General features: G+C 44.4%; 1 protein-coding gene across 4 annotated transcripts in view; it reads left to right on the plus strand.

Moving 5' to 3' along the window:
* Positions 1–19776, plus strand: part of NLRC5 (NLR family CARD domain containing 5) — a 106243-nt gene that overhangs the window by 41998 nt on the left and 44469 nt on the right. For 3 of the 4 annotated variants that reach the window (XM_036881080.2, XM_036881081.2, XM_057493408.1), the window contains exons 2-6: positions 1573–1691; positions 12158–12464; positions 13319–13378; positions 15908–15976; positions 17168–18815. In XM_036881080.2, the coding sequence (XP_036736975.2) occupies positions 12170–12464; positions 13319–13378; positions 15908–15976; positions 17168–18815 (2072 nt within the window). In that variant the 5' untranslated portion in view covers positions 1573–1691; positions 12158–12169. Of the gene's footprint in view, positions 1–250; positions 297–1572; positions 1692–12157; positions 12465–13318; positions 13379–15907; positions 15977–17167; positions 18816–19776 lie in introns of those variants that run through there. The other variant, XM_036881079.2, reaches the window with a different exon arrangement.

Raw genomic sequence — 19776 nt, forward strand, 5'->3', positions numbered from 1 at the left:
ATTCAAAGCATACAAATACTTGTCATTTCTGCCCCTTTTTTGTCTAAATGAATTATAATTTCATCAGGTTATTGAAATTATCCTTCCATAATTTAAGGGGCATTGCCTTAAATCTACGTATTAACTTAGAGGGTATTTTCTTTTATTTCTGTGGTTACAAGCACGTCTGTCTTAGTCCATTCAGGCTGCTGTAACAGAATATCATAGGCTGGCTGGCTTACACAACACACATTTATTTCTCACAGTTCTAGAGGCCGGGGAGTCCAAGATCAAGGCGCCAGCAGATCTGGTGACTGGTGAGAGCTCTCGGCCTGGTTTGGAGATGGCTGCCTGCTCCTCACCTGGTGGTGATCGGAGAGGAAGCAAGCTGTCCTGTCCTCTTCTTATAAAGACACTGACTCCACCATAAGGGCCCTTTCCTCATGACCTAATGACTTTCCAAAGGCCCCACCTCCCAATACCATTGCCCCAAGGATTTAGGCTTTGACGGATACATTTGGGGTGGGCACAAACATTCAGTCCACAGCAAGGCTTTACCTCAATTTCCTCATGCCTCTCTCCATTCCTCCTGTTAGAATTTGACAGTTTTATTTTCAAAAGTACCATTAGTACCCCAGTATCTCTTCAACAGGAGCTGTTTTTTTTTTTTAATCTGTCCCTACAGTACTTATCTGTGTTATGTTAGAATGTGCCACATTGGCGAGGATTTATCTGAAGTCCTGGAACTTTGTAGTTACAGTCCTCGCACTTCACAGACACACAGTCAGTGCACACACTGATCTTTTGCCTTTCGGCCTTTCTTCCACATGCTTTTTGGCCATCTCTTTTCTTGTCTGTTCCATATCTTTAGGCAAGATCTCTAAAGGTGGGTTATATGGACATTTGTGCCAGAGCATCATTTTATGGGGCAGTGATCAATGCCTCTAGGTTTTCTCATTAAGAAGAGTGTTTACAGAGAAGACAAGTAGTGATTTTACAGCATCTTACTATGCTGATGGACAGTGACTAATGGGGTATGTGGGGGGGACTTGGTGAAGGGGGGAGTCTAGTAAACATAATGTTTCTCATGTAATTGTAGATTAATGATACCAAAATTAAAAAAAAAAGAAGAGTGTTTATTCTCGACTGTTTAAAAACTGCTTCATAATGTAGTAAGAAAGAAGATTGAAAATCCTACCCTTTTTGGGGTTTTACTGAGAAAGGAAGTTGGCATCTTTGGTGAGGTTACTCCATTTTCATCCAAATAAATGAGCTGTAATAAATCTGCTGGATTTGAAGGGCACACCCTGATGGTACAGGTCATTATAAGAAGGTTCATGTCCAAGTTGGAGGAGGAAGAGAGACATTCCTCTGAGCCAGGTGTGGCAGGAGGCGACACCAGGGATGCTGGGCCAGGCACAGTCCAGGGACAATAAGAACTGCGGTTGGGGAAGAACAAGATCTGTGCATAAAGGCAAGGGGACTTTTCTGGGATGAAATTTGTCCTCAGAGGTGAGGGCTGATGCCTTCTGCACAGCACTTCTCTTAGGATTTGGAATAGTGGGGAGAACACCCTGTCTCTTCTCTCCTTAGGGACCTGGCCTATGGACACAACCCGCAGATCCATCTCAAGGCACATGCACTGGGCCCAGGCACCCACGAGACCATCTCCACGAACACCCTAGAACACCTATGATGAACCAGGAAGCCAAGTAGGTGATCTTTCCCCTCTGCTTCCTCTCTGTCCCTTTCAGCCACTCCTTCACTCCACTCCTACTGCCTACCAAGACTGCCCCCTGCCCATATTTACCTCCCTAAGCTGCCCCCAACACAACAAATCTACCCTTAACCACCATTCAGCATGACAGTGAAAATCACTGGACATGGAAAATCAGGAAGAGCCTTGAGACAGCATCCAGTCAGCTCATTTTAGAGATGGTGTGACTGAGGATCAGATAGGGAAGAGATTTGCTTAAGATCATACTAGGAGTATATCAGCTAAGACAGGCCAGTTTATGCTGCAGTAACAAACAGCAGCCAGAGATTAAAGATGGCAGCATGAGAGGTGAGACAGAGGCTTCCTCCTAAAACCACATATAGTATGAAAATATAATTAATACAACTAATCCTGAGAGAGCAACAGGAAAGAGGACTGCACCAGGCTGCATACACCTGGAGAAAAAAGCAGACCTCACGGAACAGGGTAATGTACCAAAGCTGTGGCCCAGCAGGACCCAAGCCCTTCCTCGACCCCAGCTCACTGGGGGGAGGAAGAGAAACTGAGCAGGGAGGGAGTAGAGGCCTGGGACTGCTGAATACCTAACTCTGGAGATCTGCTCTGGGAGCACAAACCTACATTTCATGGTGCTTTCATGATTTTCTCATGATTACAGGGTTGGAAAGCTAAGACAGGTAGAATTCCTGGAGAGACTGAGATTCCAGCCACTTGTGGAAAGCAGGGATCCATATCTGGCTGCTCTGGGACAAAAGCTTATACCTGTGTGCTCAGCCCACTGATTCATGCAGTAGAGACAGGCATAGCAGCTGGGAAGCAGGAAACAGCTCTTTCCTTCCCCCCAGACACCAATCCCACTCCTCTGTGACCCCCAACATTGCTTCAGGGGCTGGGCAGCTCCAGAGAGTAGACCTTCTGGACACTAGATGGCGCCATATACAAATATGAAATGCCAAAGGAACCTGGTACAGAGTAAAATTAGTATAACCCCTGAGAAAGATGACATGGACCTCATGATTCTTCCTGAGAGGGAGTTCAAAATAAAAATCATTAACATGCTAATGGAGGTACAAAAAGATATCCAAGAACTCAGGAATGAATTCAGGTCAGAGATCCAATCATTGAAGAGCACAATGGAGGGTATTAAAAGCAGGTTGGATACGGTGGAGGAGACGATAAATGAAATAGAAACTAGAGAATAGGAATACAAAGAAGCTGAGGCACAGAGAGAAAAAAGGATCTCTAAGAATGAAAGAATATTGAGAGAACTCTGTGACCAATTCAAACAGAACAATATTCGCATTATAGGGGTACCAGAAGAAGAAGAAAGAGAGAAAGGGATAGAAAGTGTCTTTGAAGAGGTAATTGCTGAAAACTTCCCCAATCTGGGGAAGGAGATAGTCTCTCAGGCCATGGAGATCCACAGATCTCCCAACACAAGGGACCCAAGGAAGACAACATCAAGACATATAGTAATAAAATTTGCAAAGATCAAAGATAAGGACAGACTATTTAAAGCAGCCAGAGACAGAAATAAGATCACATACAAAGGAAAGCCCATCAGGCTAACATCAGACTTCTCAGCAGAAACCTTACAGGCCAGAAGGGAGTGGCATGATGCATTTAATGCCATGAAGCAGAAGGGCCTCAAACCAAGATTACTTTATCCAGCAAGATTATCATTTAAATTTGAAGGAGGGATTAAACAATTTCCAAATAAGCAAAAGCTGAGAGAATTTACCTCCCACAAACCATCTCTACAGTCTATTTTGGAGGGACTGCTATAGATGGAAGTGTTCCTAAGGTTTAATAGCTGTCACCAGAGGTAATAAAACCACAGTAAAGAAAGTAGAACAGCTAATCACTAAGCAAATGCAAAATTACATTCACTATCCCCAAAGTCAATCAAAGGATAGACAAAAAGTACAGAATTTGATACCTAATATATAAAGAATGAAGGAGGAAGAAAAAGGAGGAGAAAAAGAAAAGAACCCTTAGATTTTGTTTGTAATAGCATATTAAGTGAGTTAAGTTAGACTCTTAGGTAGTAAGGAAGTTAACCTTGAACCTTTGGTAACCACGAATCTAAAGTCTGCAATGGCAATAAGTACATACCTATCGATAATCACCCTAAATGTAAAGGGACTGAATGCACCAATCAAAAGACATAGAGTCACTGAATGGATAAAAAAACAAGTCCCATCTATATGCTGCCTACAAGAGACTCACTTTAAACCCAAAGATATAAACAGACTAAAAGTGAAGAGATGGTAAAAGATATTTCATGCAACTAATAGAGAGAAAAAAGCAGGAGTTGCAGTACTTGTATCAGACAAAATAAACTTCAAAATAAATAAAGTCACAAGAGACAAAGAAGGACATTACATAATGATAAAGGGGTCAATCCAACAAGAAGATATAACCATTATAAATATCTATGCTCCCAACACAGGAGCACCTACATATGTGAAACAAATGCTAACAGATTTAAAGGGGGAAATAGAATGCAATGCATTCATTCTAGGAGACTTCAACACACCACTTACTCTGAAGGACAGATAAACCTTCTGTCCTTCAGAAAATAAGTAAGAACACAGAGGCACTGAAAAACCCATTAGAATAGATGGACCTTTTCAAGAATAGATCATATACTAGGCCACAAAAAAGAGCCTCAGTAAAAAATGAACTAATAGAAAGAGAAATCAGGAAAACAATTCCATTCACAATAGCATCAAAAAGAATAAAATACCTAGGAATAAACCTAACCAAGGAAGTGAAAGACCTATACCCTGAAAACTACAAGACACTTTTAAGAGAAATTAAAGAGGACAGTAACAAATGGAAACTCATCCCATGCTCGTGGCTAGGAAGAATTAATATCGTCAAAATGGCCATCCTGCCCAAAGCAATATACAGATTCGATGCAATCCCTATCAAATTACCAACAGCATTCTTCAATGAACTGGAACAAATAGTTCAAAAATTCATATGGAACCATCAAAGACCCCGAATAGCCAAAGCAATCCTGAGAAGGAAGAATAAAGTGGGGGGGGATCTCTCTCCCCAACTTCAAGCTCTACTACAAAGCCACAGTAATCAAGACAATTTGGTACTGACACAAGAACAGAGCCACAGACCAGTGGAACAGAATAGAGACTCCAAACATTAACCCAAACATATATGGCCAATTAATATACGATAAAGGAGCCATGGACATACAATGGGGAAATGACAGTCTCTTCAACAGATGGTGCTGGCAAAGCTGGACAGCTACATGTAAGAGAATGAAACTGGATCACTGTCTAACCCCATATACAAAAGTAAATTAGAAATGAATCAAAGACCTGAATGTAAGTCATGAAACCATAAAACTCTTAGAAAAAAACATAGACAAAAATCTCATGGACATAAACATGAGTGACTTCTTCATTAACATATCTCCCTGGGCAAGGGAAACAAAATAAAAAATGAGTAAGTGGGACTATATCGAGCTAAAAAGCTTCTGTACAGCAGAGGACACCATCAATAGAACAAAAAGGCATCCTACAGTATGGGAGAATATATTCATAAATGACAGATCCGATAAAGGGTTGACATCTAAAATATAAAAGAGCTCACACACCTCAACAAACAAAAAGCAAATAATCCAATTAAAAAATGGGCAGAGGAGCTGAACAGACAGTTCTCTAAAGAAGAAATTCAGATGGCCAACAGACACATGAAAAGATGCTCCACATTGCTTGTCATCAAAGAAATGTAAATTAAAACCACAATGAGATATCACCTCACACCAGTAAGGATTGCCATCATCGAAAAGACAAACAACAACAAATGTTGGCGAGGTTGTGGAGAAAGGGGAACCCTCCTACACTGCTGGTGGGAATGTAAATTAGTTCAACCATTGTGGAAAGCAGTATGGAGGTTCCTCAAAATGCTCAAAATAGAAATACCATTTGAACCAGGAATTCCACTTCTAGGAATTTACCCTAAGAATGCAGCACTCCAGGTTGAAAAAGACAGATGCACCCCTATGTTTATCGCTGCACTATTTACAATAGCCAAGATACGGAAGCAACCTAAATGTCCAACAGTAGATGAATGGATAAAGAAGATGTGGTATATAAACACAATGGAATATTACTCAGCCATAATAAAAAAACAGATCCTACCATTTGCAACAACATGAATGGAGCTAGAGGGTATTATGCTCAGTGAAATAAGCCAGACGGAGAAAGACAAGTACCAAATGATTTCACTCATATGTGGAGTATAAGAACAAAGGAAAACTGAAGGAACAAAACAGCAGCAGAATCACAGAACCCAAGAAGGGACTAACAGTTACCAAAGGGAAAGGGACTGGGGTGGATGGGTGGGAAGGGAGGGATAAGGGCAGGGAAAAAGAAAGGGGGCATTACGATTAGCATGTATAGTGTGGGGGGGTACATGGGGAGGGCTGTGCAACACAGAGAAGACAAGTAGTGATTTTACAGCATCTTACTATGCTGATGGACAGTGACTGTGAAGGGGTATGTAGGGGGGACTTGGTGAAGGGGGAGCCTAGTAAACATAATGTTCTTCATGTAACTGTAGATTAATGATACCAAAATAAATAATTAATAAATAAATAAAATGGGAAGAAGAAAAAAAAGAGCCTCAGTAAATTCAAAAAGATTGAATTTGTACCAACCAGTTTCTCAGACCACAAAGGTATGAAACTAGAAATAAATTATGCAAAGAAAATGAAAAATCCCACAAACACATGGAGGCTTCACAACATACTCCTAAATAACCAATGGATCAATGACCAAATGAAAACAGAGATCAAGCAATATATGGAGACAAATGACAGCAGTAATTCAACACCGCAAAATCTGTGGGACGCAGCCAACGCAATGCTAAGAAGAAAGTATATTGCAATACAGGTCTACCTCAGGAAGGAAGAACAATCCCATATAAGCAGTCCAAACTCACAATTAATGAAACTAGAAAAAGAAGAACAAATGAGGCCCAAAGTCAGTAGAAGGAGGGACATAATAAAGATTAGAGCATAAATAAATAAAATTGAGAAAGAATCAATGAAAGCAAGAGCCAATTCTTCGAGAAAATAAACAAAATACATAAACCCCTAGCCAGACTTATAAAGAAAAAAAGAGAGTCTACATACATAAACAGAATAAGAAATGAGAAAGAAAAAATCACTATGGACACCACAGAAATACAAAAAATTATTAGAGAATACTATGAAAAATTACATGCCAACAAACTGGATAACCTAGAAGAAATGGACAACTTTCTAGAAAAATACAACCTTCCAAGGCTGACCAAGGAAGAAACAGAAAATCTGAACAGACCAATTACCAGCAACAAAATTGAACTGGTAATAAAAAATGACCTAAGAACAAAACACCTGAACCAGATGGCTTCACCGCTGAATTTTATCAAACATTTAGTGAAGACCTAATACCCATCCTCCTTAAAGTTTTCCAAAGAGTAGAAAAAGAGGGAATACTTCCAAACTCATTCTATGAGGCCAGCATCAGTGTAATATCAAAACCAGGCAAAGACACCACAAAAAAAGAAAATTACAGGCCAATATCCCTGATGAACATAGATGCAAAAATACTCAACAAAATATTAGCAAACTGAATTTAAAAATACATCAAAAAGATCATACATCATGAGCAAGTAGGATTTATTTCAGGGATGCAAGGATGTTACAACATTAGAAAATCCATCAACATCATCCACCACATCAACGAAAAGAAGGACAAAAACTACATGATCATGTCCATAGATGCTGGAAAAGCATTTGACAAAATTCAACATCCATTCATGATAAAAACTCTAAACAAAATGGGTATAGAGGCCAAGTACCTCAACATAATAAAGGCCATATATGACAAACCCACAGCCAACATCATACTTAACAGTGAGAAGCTGAAAGCTTTTCCTTTAAGATCAGGAGCAAGACAAGGATGCCCACTTTCCCCACTTCTGTTCAACATAGCACTGGAGGTCCTAGCCATGGCAATCAGACAATGCAAAGAAATAAGAGGCATCCAGATTGGCAAGGAAGAAGTTAAACTGTCCCTGTTTGCAGATGGCATGATATTGTACATAAAAAACCCTAAAGAATCCACTCCAAAACTACTAGATCTAATATCTGAATTCAGCAAAGTTACAGGATACAAAATTAATACACAGAAATCTGTGGCATTCCTATATACTAACAATGAACTCACAGAGAGAGAAATCAGGAAAATAATTTCATTCACAGTTGTATCAAAAAGAATAAAATACCTAGGAATAAACCTATCCAAGGAAGTGAAAGCTACAAACTACAAGACACTCGAGAGAAATTAAAGAAGATACCAGTAAATGAAAACTCATCCCATGCTCATGGATAGGAAGAATTTATATTGTCAAAATGGCCATCCTGCCTAAAGCAATCTATAGATTCAAAGCAATCCCTATCAAAATACCAACAACATTCTTCAACAAACTAGAGAAAATAGTTAAAAAATTCATGTGGAATGACAAAAGACCCCAAATAGACAAAGCAATTCTGAGAAGGAAGAATAAAGCTGGGGGCATTACACTTCCCAACTTCAAGCTCTTCTACAAAGCCACAGTAATCAAGACAATTTAATTTGGTACTGGCACAAGAACAGACCCATAGACCAATGGAACGGACTAGAGAGCACTGATATAAACCCAACCATATATGGTCAATTAATATATGATAAAGGAGCCATGGACATACAATGGGGAAATGACAGCCTCTTCAACAGCTAGTGTTGGCAAAACTGGACAGCTACATGTAAGAGAATGAAATGGATTATTGTTTAACCCCATACACAAAAGTAAACTCAAAATGGATTAAAGACTTGAATGTAAGTCATGAAACCATAAAACTCTTAGAAGACAACATAGGCAAAAATCTCCTGAATATAAGCATGAGCAACTTTCTCCTAAATGCATCTCCTCAGGCAAGGGAAACAAAAGCAAAAATGAACTCATGGGACTACATCAAACTAAAAAGTTTGTGTATGGCAAAGGACACCATCAACAGAACAAAAAGGCATCCTACAGTATGGGAAAATATATTTTCAAATGACATATCCCACAACGGATTAACACCCAAAATATATAAAGAACTCACATGCCTCAATGCCCAAAAAGCAAATAACCCAATTAACAAATGGGCAGAGGATATGAAGAGACAGTTCTCCAAGGACGAAATTCAGATGGCCAACAGATACATGAAAAGATGCTCCACATCACTAATCATCAGGGAAATGCAAATTAAAACCACAATGAGATATCACCTCACACCAATAAGGATGGCCAGCATCGAAAAGACTAAGAACAACAAATGTTGGTGAGGATATGGGGAAAGGGAAACCCTCCTACACTGCTGGTGGGAATGAGCTAGTTCAATCATTGTGGAAAGCAGTATGGAGGTTCCTCAAAATACTAAAAAAATAAATACCATTTGACCAGGGAATCCCACTCCTTGGAATTTACCCAAAGAATACAACTTCTCAGATTCAAAAAGACATATGCACCCCTATGTTTATTGCCGCACTATTTACAATAGCCAAGATATGGAAGCAACCTGAGTGTCCATCAGTAGATGAATGGATAAAGAAGAAGTGGTACATATACACAATGGAATACTATTCGGCTATAAGAAAGAAACCAATCCTACCATTTGCAACAACATGGGTGGAGCTGGAGGATATTATGCTCAGTGAAATAAGCCAGGCAGAGAAAGACAAATGACAAATGATTCCCCTCATTTGTGGAGTATAGCAATGAAGTAAAACTGAAGGTACAAAATAGCAGCAGACTCAGAGATTCCAAGAAGGAACTAGTGGTTACCAAAGGGGAGGGGTGTGGGAAGGCGGGTGGGGAGGGAGGGAGAAGGGGATTGAGGGATATTATGTTTAGTACACATGGTGTGGAAGATCATGGGGAGAACAGTGTAGCACAGAGAAAGCACATAGTGGATCTGTGGCATCTTACTACACTGATGGACAATGACTGCATTGGGGTATGGGTGGGGGCTTGATAATATGGGTAAATGTAGTAACCACATTGTTTTTTCATGTGAAACCTTCATAAGAGTGTATATCAATCATACCTTAATAAAAAAAAAAAACAGCAGCCAATGTCCCAGTTGACCTACGACAGCAAACATTTATTTTGCTCCTACTTCTTGACTACTGTCAGTCAACTGGGACCTCTATTTCATCTTTTCCTCTTTCTCAGAACCAGGCTAAAGGAGCAGCCTAGATCTGGAATGCAGCTTGTTCCTATGGTACAGGTGGATCCCACACTGGCTCTTTAAACTTCTGCATAGACATGACGTATCATTCTTTAGCATATTTCATTGCCAAACAAGTTTTTGGCCCTGCCTGATTTCACAGGGGCAGAGAAGTGCAATCCTACCAAGGGCCTAGAAAGAGGAGAAAGAGAATATCTTGAACAGTCCTAACGCCAACCACAGAGCATTAGTTACAGAGGTGGGCCAAGAATACTAGTCTCCTAACTCTGGGGCTGAGGTTCTTTCTACTGTAATCCTCTGTCTCCAAGGCTATTTCCCACAGAAGCATCACTGACCGGTAGTGATGTACTGTGTTTTGTCTCCCAGGGGAGGTTATCCTTGACCATGTCTCCCCGCAAGGGGGTGAAGTACTAATGGTGGAAACAGAGGCCTAGTGTTACACTGGTGGGAGGAAAATCTGACAGTGAAGAATCTGCCCAGAAATTATGCCCTGTGGACACTCCTCACTTCCACCTGCCACTTTGCTGCCATGGCTGATTTCTTTAGGGCGGGGTAGACTTTGGACACTGTAGCCTGGAAAAGCAACTGTGCCCTAGGCCATGGCCACATCCTCTTGCCAAGATCAAAGCCTAGGATCTTAGCCCTTGCCTTGTACCCTTTAGGACTCTAAAGCCTTGGAAATTTACTGGCCTAAAAGGCAAGAAATCTCAGTTCTGAGCCTGACCCTGTCATGTACCTTGGGTACGTCCTGTACCCATCTGTGGCCTTAGTCTTCCTATCTGTTCAGTGGGGATGGCGATCCATGCCTACCCATGGAGGTAAGCATGTTTCATGAATTCTAAAGTTCTGTGCCTGAGCGAGGAGCTATTGCTATTAGTCCATTTGCAGAAGTATATCCAGAGAGGGCTGGGGACACATGCCGAGGAGGCCTCTGCTGGCGGCCAAGGGAGCAACTGGGGTCTGAATCTCAGGACACGTAGTCCTGTGCCCCAACCTCTGGGAGTTGGTAAGGCTAACTCCTGGGCAGGCCTCCCCACTTTTCAGAATTGGAAATGGGATCTCTGGAGTTGTAAGGATTTATGAGACACATAAAACACTTAGAATAGTACCCAACACATGGTAAGTGATTTCTAAATGTTTACTATTATTATTAAATAAATAGTACCAGAAAGTACATTTGGAAATGTTACAGCATATTCCACTGTATGATGGATGACCAATTGGTTAACTAATACCCAATGTAAAAGGACATTTACACTGCTTCCAATTTTTATCTATTATAAATTATCTTGCAGTGAACACCTCTGTAATTAAAAATTTTATGTACATCCATGATTGTTTCCTGAGGCTAGAGTACTAGAAAAAAAGTTTCAGAATCAAGGGACTGCATACTTTTTAGGCTTTTGCTATGTAAGTGCCCCTTGCCTTATATTGGTTATTTGAGAGTTCCAGTTGAGAAGGGGAGAATTTGCTTTGAGACAGAGACATGGATTGTTTTAGGTAGGATTAGATTCACTTTGAGTAGCAGAAAGCCCTTGGCAACAGTGCTTCAAACAGAATAGAAATTTACTTCCTGTCATGTAATACAAGTTCAAAGTCAGAGAGTCTAGAGCAGGAGGAAAGCTTTACCCTCCACCTTCCTCAGCACTGGCTTCTACCTTATGATCCAATATGGCTGCCCAAGGTTCAGCCATCACATTGACATTCCAGCCAATAGGAAGAAGCAAAGAAGGATATATAGCATTTCCACCTGTATCCCATTGGCCAAAATTTAATTACATGCTTACATCTAATTACAAGGGAGGCTGAGAAATAAAGTCTATTCCAGATGATCCAGGGAATATTTAAGGATTCTAGTACTAAGAAAGAAGGGGAGAACAGATTTTGGGGGACAACTAGTTGTCTGTGCCATGAGCTTAGCTCAGAGCGGGGGTGGGTGGGCAGGTGCAGAAGAAGCAGACTAATTTCTGGACAGAGGCACTGAGACTCCATGGAGAGGCCACTTCTCTGCGTATTTTGTGCCCCTCAGATGTGGGTAGTGGTTCCTAACTGCCCTTCTTGACTTCTGTCCAGCTTACCTGCCTCCCAGCTCACTTGTGCCCAGCTCAACTGCCTCCAAACTCCCAGCTCACCTGCCTGTCCTGTCTCTGCAGGGCTGCCTCCTCATGGACCCCATTAGTCTGCAGCTGAGCACCAAGAACCTGTGGGGCTGGCTTGTGAGGCTGCTCAGCCAATACCCAGAATGGCTTAACACCAAGATGAAGTTCTTCCTCCCCAACATGGACCTGGGCTCCAGGAACAAGGCTCCAGACCCCACACAAATGGTCATCCTACAGCTCAGTGAACTGCATGCCCACGGGGTGGACACCTGGCAGGCGTTCATCCACTGTGTGTGCATGGAGCTGGATGTACCACTGGACCTGGAGGTGCCCCTGCTGAGCACTTGGGGCCATGAAGACGGTAAGAGCTCACAGGACAGTTGCAAAGCAGCCAGCTAGTCCGTCTTAGGGAGCCAGGGAGGCCCAGGAAGGCTGGGACCTACCTGAGTCACACAGAGACAGCATGGCCAAGCCAGGAGCAAAATTCCTTGTTTCTGAGCACTTCTAGAGCAAATTCCCTCATGCCACCAAAGCAGCTAGGAACCCGAAGAACCCTTTCTTCCACTTTCCCCCACCCCAGTTGCCCAGGGAGGTGGGATGCAGAGAGAAAGGACCAGATGACTCCTTCCAGCCAAGAAATTCCAAATAGCCCATAATGCCCAAGAGGGTTTCTTTCTGTAATGTGGTCAGAAGCAGTCACAGGGAGAGCCCTCTGATCCCTACTGATGGGCAGGTGAGTTGAACTCTGTTGAGCTCAGTGGGCGTTTCTTGGGCACCTTCTGTCTACACAGCACTGTGGGAAAACACAGAACATTGAAGGACAGCAGTGTTTTTGGAGAGGAAATGAGAACTCACACAAGAACTCTACCATAAAGCAAAGTGTAGGAAATGCAGGGGCTTCACCGTGTGCACCAGTGTGTTGCACACATAGGTGTGCATGTGTGCAAACACATATACACAGCCATAAACACGTGTGTGCGCTCACACCTGTATGTGCACTGACCTGCATATGCACACACATTTCTGCCCACAGCTGCCTTCAAGGCTCACCGCCACCCTTTGTGCCCTTCCCAGGTCACTGAGTGTGAACTTTATTTCTCTCTTGTTGGGGACTTGCCCTGAGGGACTTGCCCTGAGTCAGACAACAGTCCAGAGCTGGTCCCGAGGCATCATGCCACGTCCCCAGAGCATATTATATTCTCTCCTCTCTTTCAGGGTTCCCCAGCCAGCTGGGAGCTGGTGAAGAAAGTCAACCTGAATCTCAGGTCCCCCATGGTGAGGCCTGGGGTTGGGGAGCAGGAGGAGGGTGGAGTGAGGAGGAAGAGGAGGAGGCTGGTGGTGGCTGGTCACGGCTGCTTCCCATAAACCAACATCCCCTATCCCTCTGCACGAGTCCCCTACCCCTCCCCCGTGGCTCCCAGCCCCAACCTGTAGCTTTGATTTGCATCTCCCTAAAGACTGGTGATGCTGAATATCTTTTCATGTGTTTATTGGCCATCTGTATACCTTCTTTGGAGAAACTTCTCTTCAAGTCCATTTTTAAACTGGCTTGTTTGTGTTTTGTTGTTGAGTTTTAGGAGTTCTCTATATGTTCTGGATATCAGATACATGTGTTGTACAATATTTTCTCCCATTCTGGGGGTTGCCCTTTTAGTCTGTGTCTTCTGGTGTACAAAACTTTTTGACTTTCATGAAGTTCAACTTGCCTATTTTTTCTTCCATTACCTGTACCTTTGTACCTTTGTTGTCCTATCCAAGAAACCACTGACAAATCAATGTTGTGACACTTTTGTCCTATGTGTTCTTCTAAGAGTTTTATCGCTTTAGATCTTACATTTAGGTTCTTGATCCATTTTGAGTAATTTTTTTGTATATAGTATTAAGTAAGGGTCCAATTTCATTTTTTTGCTTGTGGATATTCAGGTTTCCCAGCACCTTTGTTGAAAAGATTGTCTTTTCCCCATTGAAAGGTCTTGATGTCCTTGTCAAAAATAATGTGACCATGTTTGTGAGGGTTTATTTCTGGCCTCTCTATTCTATTCCACTGGGCTATATGTCTGTCTTTATGCCAGCAACACCCTGTTTTGATTACTGTACCTTTGTAGTAAATTTTGAAATCAGGAAGTGTGAGTCCTCCAGCTTTAATTCTCCTTTCAAGACTGTTTTGGCTATTCAGAGTCCCTTAAGATTCCCTATGAATTTTAGGATCAGTTTTTCTATTTCTGCAAAATACATCATTGGGATTTTGATAGGGACAGCATTAAAAAAATAGATCACTTAGGATGGTACTGACATTTTAACAATTTTAAGTCTTCCAATCCATGAACCTGGGATGTGTGTCCATTTATTTATGTCTTCTTTAATTTCTTCCAGCAATGTTTTGAAGTTTTCATTGTATAATTTCACCTCCTTGGTTTAGTTAATTCCTAAGTATTCTATTCCTCTTGATCCTATTGTAGAAGGAAAAAATAATTTCCTTTTCAGATTGTCCATTGTATATGGAAATACAACTGAATTTTGCATGTTGACTTTGTATCTTGCTACTTTCCTGAATTCATTTGTCAGTTCTAAAAAGCTTTTTTCTGTGGAATTTTTAGGGTTTTCTACACATAAGATCTTATTATCTACAAACAGAGATTATTTTACTTCTTCCTTTCTGATTTAGATGCCTTTTATTTCTTTTTCTTGCCTAATTGCTCTAGCTAGGACTTCTAGTACTATGTTAAATAGAAGTGGTAAAAGTGGGCATCCTTGCTGTGTTTCTGATCTTAGAGGAAAAGCTTTCAGTCTTTCACCATTGAATATGATGTTCACTGTGGGTTCAGAACCCTTATTTCTATAGAAGTACGGACTTTTTACTTACAGCTGTGCATGCCAGTAACATCAATGGGCTTTAACAGAAAGTGTCCACCCAGCTCTCCAACAAATCAAAACTGTTTGTCCTGGTCTCTGGTCCATTCTGACCCTTATTACTGAGCTGGCATAATTGTCACATGCCTGTGACCAGGCCTGATGGATATTTAGTCTCTTATTAATAGAGGACTTGTTAAAATTCTGAAGAATTCTCAAACTAGTTCTAGTCCCTCTTGGGGATCCCTGGGTCTTCTTTCAATCCAGCAACTACAAAGTTAACCCCCAGCAGGGCAGGGGGCCTGCTCCAGGGGCTCTTCTGATTGGTCACTAATGCCTGGCTATAGGAGAATCCTGCTTTATTTCTTAAAATTCTTCCGTAAGTCCTTTTCCCTTTCTTCCTCCCCTCCTTTCTCTCCTTCCTTCCTTCTCATTGTCAGTCTTCCTTTCCCAACCTCTTCAAAAAGGCCTTAAAGTGATTCTTGAAAATCCATGCAACCAGATAAGAACTCACAAAACCATGAAGGGAAGGGTGGAAGTGTGGAAAATGTGAGATAAGGATGCAATAAAGCCCAGTGGCACAGGCCTGACCACACTTGTTGGCAACTGCAGTTTTGCAACCAGTGATGGTTTCAACAGAGCTGGCTCCTTCCTGAATGATTAGTGCTTGGGGTTGAGTGTTTCAGAGGATGCTGGCTGTGGGCCCTGCCCCCTGCATCCTGGACTGGGAGATTCCCCCAGGCCCAGAGCCTTCCTGGCCTGGACCCTCTTCTGCAAGCAGAAGCTAGTGTTGATGAATTCTTTCCTGCTACCTGCCTTCGCTCAGTCCCTGAGTGTGGATATGCTTGTCGGCCTGAGGCCTGTTTGTGGAATAGAGCTCCCTGAAGATGCTGGGAACCCCCTCAGCCCAGGCCCCCAAACCTTACCCCTTACTCTTTCCTTCATTCTTTCTAGGCCTCAAGCGACCTCATCAGAGCTGTGGCTCCTCACCCCTCCTGAAGCAAGGCAAGAAGCAGCAGCTAGGTGGGTCCCAAGATGGAGAGGGACCTGGACCCAGAGATCAGATAGCCCTGGAGCCAGAACACAGCTGGACTCCAACCCCAGCTGACAAGCCTCCAGGAGCTCAGTGACTCTTGTCTTCCAAGCTTCCAGGAGGAAAGAATTGGAGGTTCTGGGTGGGGAGAGGAGTGGGCTGGGTCTGGCAAGACTGGGCCTCCCCCAGGAGGCCAGAGGGGCTCCTCCAGGGATGGCTCAGCTGAAGGAGTCAGGTGCATTCCAACAGGTTGTAGTTTGAACATCTAGGCTCTTCCAGGGACACCCCCATGTTCTCATGATTGAGAGATCCCCAGGGAGGTGATGAGCATGACCTCAGACCTGGACCCTCATTAGCCAGTCTAGGCGTGAGAAAGAAAGATACCAGGGAAGCTCCCCACCCAAATCAAAAGCCCTTCAGTACCCATGGGAGACATGGGAGCTGCTGGTGACTTGCCAGGTCAGAGAGACAGAACTCTCATTCTCCACCAGCTGTCCAGGAGAGCCCTAGTTCTCGACCAGTTGTCCCACCAGGTGGGAAACCCAACCCCCATGGACATAGCCAGCAGATTCACAGGTGGTTAGAGGATTCACGTCTATATAAATAGTCCACTAAGTCAGACCCCCCAGTGGGGGCCCCCAGTGTCCTCCAGCAGTGGCTCCAATCCTTCGCCTGGGCCACCCAAGATCTCACAGTGTCCCAGCAACTAAAAGTCTCCATGTAGCAGAGTAGGGGCACAGCTCCCACAGTTGTAACCGGTCAGTGCCTGGGCCTGCATGTTGTCAGCATCACCCCTGGCCATTGCAGAACTGAAGGACTGGGGAAGGGCATGGGTTCCCCAGATATCATGGTAAGAGGTTGTTCCACTAATTCATGGTAAAAGAAATGCCCCTTTTTGCCTTCCCCATCTTATTGAAAACTTAACACAACCTATATTGTTGCAAAGCAAATAGAACCATGATCCACACTTGCCCAGTCAGACCTCCCTATTTAAATGGCTGCTAGAACCTGTGCTAATGTAGAACCGATTCCTTTTAGGAATTTGGGTGGCACAAGACCCCCCACCCTCCTGTCATACATGCACAGCCGAAACTATAGGCTCCCCACATCTGATACTAGGACAAGGAGTTCTGGGGACAGGGAGACTTCCTGCCCTCATGCCATCTCCCCGTCCCCTGTAGAGTTGGCCAAGAGGTACCTGCAGCTGCTGAGGACTTCTGCCCGGCAGCGCTATGGCAAGAGGACCCCTGGGCCAGGGAAGCCGCTTGCTTTCCCCCAGGCCTACGTCCCTCCAATCCTGCAGTGGAGCCGGGCCACAGTGCCCTTCGACTCTCAGGAAGAAGATGGCACTGACACGAGCATCCAGGACCTCTTCAACTTTAGAGTCAACAAGTCCCCAAGGGTGACAGTGCTCCTGGGGAAGGCGGGCATGGGCAAGACCACACTGGCCCACCGGCTCTGCCAGAAGTGGGCTGATGGCCAGCTGGACCGCTTTCAGGCCCTGTTCCTTTTTGAATTCCGCCAGCTCAATTTGATCACAAGTTTACTGACACTACCTCAGCTCCTCTTTGATCTGTACCTGAGCCCCGAGGCAGGCCCTGATGCTGTCCTCCAGTACCTGAAGGAGAATGCTAACGGAGTCCTGCTGATCTTTGATGGGCTGGACGAGGTCCTCCACCCCTGTTCCAGCAGGGAGACTGCAGGTCCTGAGGACTCAGGTCCAGTCCTCACCCTCTTCTCTGACCTCTGCCATGGGACCCTTCTGCCTGGCTGCTGGGTAATGACCACCTCCCGTCCAGGGAAGCTGCCTGCCTGCCTGCCTACAGAGGCAGCCACGGTCCACATGTGGGGCTTTGATGGGCCACGGGTGGAGGAGTACGTGGGCCACTTCTTCAGCGACCAGCCATTGCAGGGGGCAGCCCTAGCAGAGTTACAGATGAACGGACATCTCTGGAGCATGTGTGCAGTGCCTGCGCTGTGCCAAGTGGCCTGCCTCTGCCTCCACAGTCTGCTCCCAGGCAGCTCTCCAGGCCAGTCTGCAGCCCTCCTGCCCACTGTGACTCAGAGCTACATGCAGATGGTGCTCGCCCTCAGTACCCATAAGTACGTGCCTCCTGACTCCCTGCTGAGCCTCAGTGAGGTGGCCCTGAGGGGCTTGGAGGCTGGGAAGGTTATCTTCTTTGCAGGAGACATCCCCCCACCCACGATAGCTTTTGGGGCTGCCCTTGGCCTGCTGACCTCCTTCTGTGTCTGCATAGGCCCCAAGCACCAGGAGACAGGCTATGCCTTCACCCACCTCAGCCTGCAGGAGTTTTTTGCTGCCCTGTACCTAATGGCCAGCCCCAAGGTGGACAAAGACACACTCACCCGCCATATCACCCTCCATTCTCGTTGGGTGCTGCGGACCAAAGCTCGACTGGGCCTCTTAGAACATCTGCCCACCTTCCTGGCAGGCCTGGCATCCTGCACTTGCCGTCCCTTCCTCAGCCACCTGGCACAACAGCATGAGGCATGGGTGGGCACCAAACAGGCTGCCGTCACGCAAGCACTGGGGAAGTTGGCCACCCGCAGGCTCACGGGGCCAAAGATTATTGAACTGTGTCACTGTGTGGGTGAGAGCCAGGAGCCTGAGCTGGCACGCCTCATGGCCCAAAGCCTCCCCAGTCAACTGTGCTTCCACAATTTCCTGATGACCCACACTGACCTGGCTGCCCTGACCAACATCCTGGGGCACAGGGATACCCCCATACACCTGGATTTTGAGGGCTGCCCCCTGGAGCCCCGCTGTCCTGAGGCCTTGGAAGGCTGTGGGCAGATAGAGAATCTCAGGTGAGAGTAAGGGCAGGGGAGGCCCAGGGAGGGGACTGGGCTTTGGGGAGAGTAGAGGCAACCAGTCTGGCAGATTCTTGCTTAGGGAGACCTGGGGGGAATCCTGAGTATCAGAACCAATAGGCCCTTACTGCCCCTTAGCCTGCAGCACAGCAAGGAAACTCCATGCCTCACCAGGACCACTGGGATCTAGTTGGATCTCCTCTTGTCATGGTTTCTGGACTCTGAGTCTCTCTCAGTCTTAGCCTAGAAATCGCTGATCCAGGCTATTCTGCTAGAGGTTGTTTGACCTTGGGCAGCTTATTTAACCTCTCAGATGAGTTTCTTCATCACTAAAATGAACCAGTAATAATTCTTACTTCATAAGATTGTTGTGAGAGTGAGATGAGATAATTCAGGAAAAACCCTTCTTAGCATGATGCCTGGCACACAGTAAGGCTCAATATGTGTACTAGTTAAAAGCCTTGGCTGTAGTAACAAAGAACTACCTCCCCCATATGGTGGATTAAATAATATAAAATTTTATTTCACTCTCATGAAAGAGTCAGAAGTAAGTGATTCATGTTGGTGGGATGGTTCAGCTCCATGTGGTCATGCAGGGACCTAGGCCCCTTCCCTTGTTGCTCCATCATCTCCTTGAGCCTCTTTATCTGCATGGTCAAAGCTGGGTCTTGGGCCTCTCTGTGCTCTAGTTTTGAGGGAAGGGCGAGAGAAAGCATGGATTAAACACTCTCAATGTATTAAAGCTCAGTCCTGGAAATAGGGCATATACCTTCCATTCACATTCCAGTGGTGAGAACACAGTAACCTGGCCACACTGAGCTGCAGGAGAGACAGGGAACTGTCATCTCTGGCTGGGAAACCAGGTTCCCAGTTATAGCTCTGTACGTGGAAAAGGAGTTTTGGTGAATAGTTAGAAGTCTCTGCCATGATACGTACTTGTTACCACTACAACAACTAC

This window comes from Manis pentadactyla, chromosome 15 (assembly GCF_030020395.1).
Source record: "Manis pentadactyla isolate mManPen7 chromosome 15, mManPen7.hap1, whole genome shotgun sequence".
Taxonomy (NCBI): Eukaryota; Metazoa; Chordata; class Mammalia; order Pholidota; family Manidae; genus Manis; species Manis pentadactyla.